This window comes from Eimeria mitis, genomic scaffold, assembly GCF_000499745.2.
Source record: "Eimeria mitis Houghton genomic scaffold, Emh_scaff3037, whole genome shotgun sequence".
Taxonomy (NCBI): Eukaryota; Apicomplexa; class Conoidasida; order Eucoccidiorida; family Eimeriidae; genus Eimeria; species Eimeria mitis.
Window position 1 is genome coordinate 1 of NW_013571382.1, and position 2050 is coordinate 2050.

The following is a 2050-nucleotide window of genomic DNA, read 5'->3' on the forward strand; positions in this document are numbered from 1 at the left end:
ACCCTAGACCCTAAACCCTAAACATTTTGCCGAGCAGAAGAAGAAAAAGAATTCAATAAAAGACGCAAACCCTAAACCCTAAACCCTAAACCCTAGAATTTCGACTACAAATATAAACCATCAGCCCAGCAGTGTTCTGAAGGGTTTAGAGTTCACATCATACACAAACCCTAAACCCTAAAAACCCTAAAAACCCTAAAACCCCTAAAAACCCTAGAAACCCTAAAAACCCTAAACCCTAAACCCTAAACCCTCACCGCGTTCGCCTGCACATCAACAGAAGTGTCTTCGAGCTGCTGCAGCAGAGCAGAAGCAGCGCGGCTCTCCCAAGCCGCCCCCAAACCCTGAAAAACACAAACCCTAAACCCTAAACCCTAAACCCTAAACCCTAAACCCTAAACCCTAAAACGTGTATACAGCCAACGCTCATCATCTAAACCCTCCATCCTTCAACCTTCGAACCAAACCCTAAACCCTAAACCCTAAGCCCTAAACCCTAAACCCTAAACCCTAAACCCTAAACCCTAAACCCTNAAACCCTAAACCCTAAGCCCTAAACCCTAAACCCTAAACCCTAAACCCTAAACCCTAAACCCTAAACCCTCACCTGTGGGCTGCTGAGGATTGCCTCTGTTAAATCCGAAGCCGCCATAACCCGTTTGTCCTGCGCAGCATAAACCCTAAACCCTAAACCCTAAACCCTAAACCCTAAACCCTAGGGTGTTGCTGCTTCGGTGTCACAGCCGTCTGAAAACCAGATGCTGACTGTTCTGCTGCTGCTGTTGCTGCAGTTGCTGCTGTTGCTGCTGCTGCTGCTGCTGCCGTTGCTGCTGCTGCTGCTGCTGCTGCTGCTGCTGCTGGCAAGTGCAGGGGGATGCGAAGGTCTAGCAGCAGCAGCAACAGCAGCAGTAAAATAGCTGCAACAGCAACAGATACAGCAGCAGAAACAACAGCAGCACCAGCACCAGCAGCAGCAGCAGCAACAACACAAACAACAGCAACGAGAACAGCAGCAACAGCAGCAACAGCAGCAGCAGCAGCAGCAGCAGCAGCTGTCTGTGCCTACCAAATCAATATCACTCATCTGCTGCAGCAGCTGAGGGACACTAGCGTTCCGCACCGCCATCTTTGCTGCTGCTGCTGCTGCTGTTGCTGCTGCTGCTGCTGCTGCTGTTGCTGCTGCTGCTGCTGCTATTTCTGCTGCTGCTGCTGCTTCTGCTTCTCTTGTTGCTGCTGCTGTTGCTGTTGCTGCTGCTGCTGTTCCTGCTGCTGCTATTGTTGCTACTCCTGTTGCTGCTGCTGCTGCTGCTGCAGTTGCTATTGCTGCCGCTGCTGTTGTTGCTGCTGCTGTTGCTGCTAGTGTTGCTGCTGCTTCTGCTTCTGTTGCTACTGCTGCTGCAGTTGCTGCTGCTGCTGCTATGTCTTCTGCTGTCTTGCTGCTGCTGCAGTCGGCGGGTCTCCCGTGTTGCTGCTGCTGTGTTGCTGCCGCAGCGTTGCTGTTGCTGCTGCTGCTGTGTTGCTGCTGCTGCTGCTGCTGTATTGCTGCTGCTGCTGCTGCTGCAGCTGCTGCAGCAGCAACGTCCAAAGTCCGAGCAGGTGCGGGAGCCGCCCCCCTATGCCCATGTGCTGCTGTGCTCCTTTCCCTAAACCCTAAACCCTAAACCCTAAACCCTAAACTCTAAACCCTAAACCCTAAACCCTAAGTATTTTGGTGTTTCTCCTTTTGCTTTCGTTTCCTCTCCAAGGCAAATGCCCCGGGGGCCCCCCGGGGGGGCCCCTTACAGGCGTTGGCGTTTGCTGCTGCTGCTGCTGCTGCGCAGCAGCAGCAGCAGGAGCAGCAGCAGGAGCAGCAGCAGCAGCAGCAGCAGCAGCAACAGCAGCTGTTTAGAGTGTTTATTGAACGTCTTCTGCTATAAATATAAATGACGTAACAAAAATAAAAATATAATTATTTGTATTTAATCTCTATATAGAAAATATCGCTGCTGTTGCTGCTGCTGCTGCTGCTGCTGCTGCTGCTGCTGCTGCTGCTGCTGCTGCTGCTGCTGCT

General features: G+C 52.0%; 1 protein-coding gene across 1 annotated transcript in view; it reads right to left on the bottom strand.

The window, feature by feature from the left end:
• Positions 1–273: 273 nt before the first annotated feature.
• The window catches only part of EMH_0061620 (uncharacterized protein), a gene marked incomplete at both ends in the record, with an annotated part of 2191 nt that continues 414 nt past the window's right edge, over positions 274–2050 (bottom strand). Inside the window, 4 exons of the mRNA XM_013497944.1 lie at positions 274–344; positions 608–664; positions 767–884; positions 1067–1643. Of these exons, the coding sequence (XP_013353398.1) occupies positions 274–344; positions 608–664; positions 767–884; positions 1067–1643 (823 nt within the window). The remainder of the gene's footprint in view (positions 345–607; positions 665–766; positions 885–1066; positions 1644–2050) is intronic.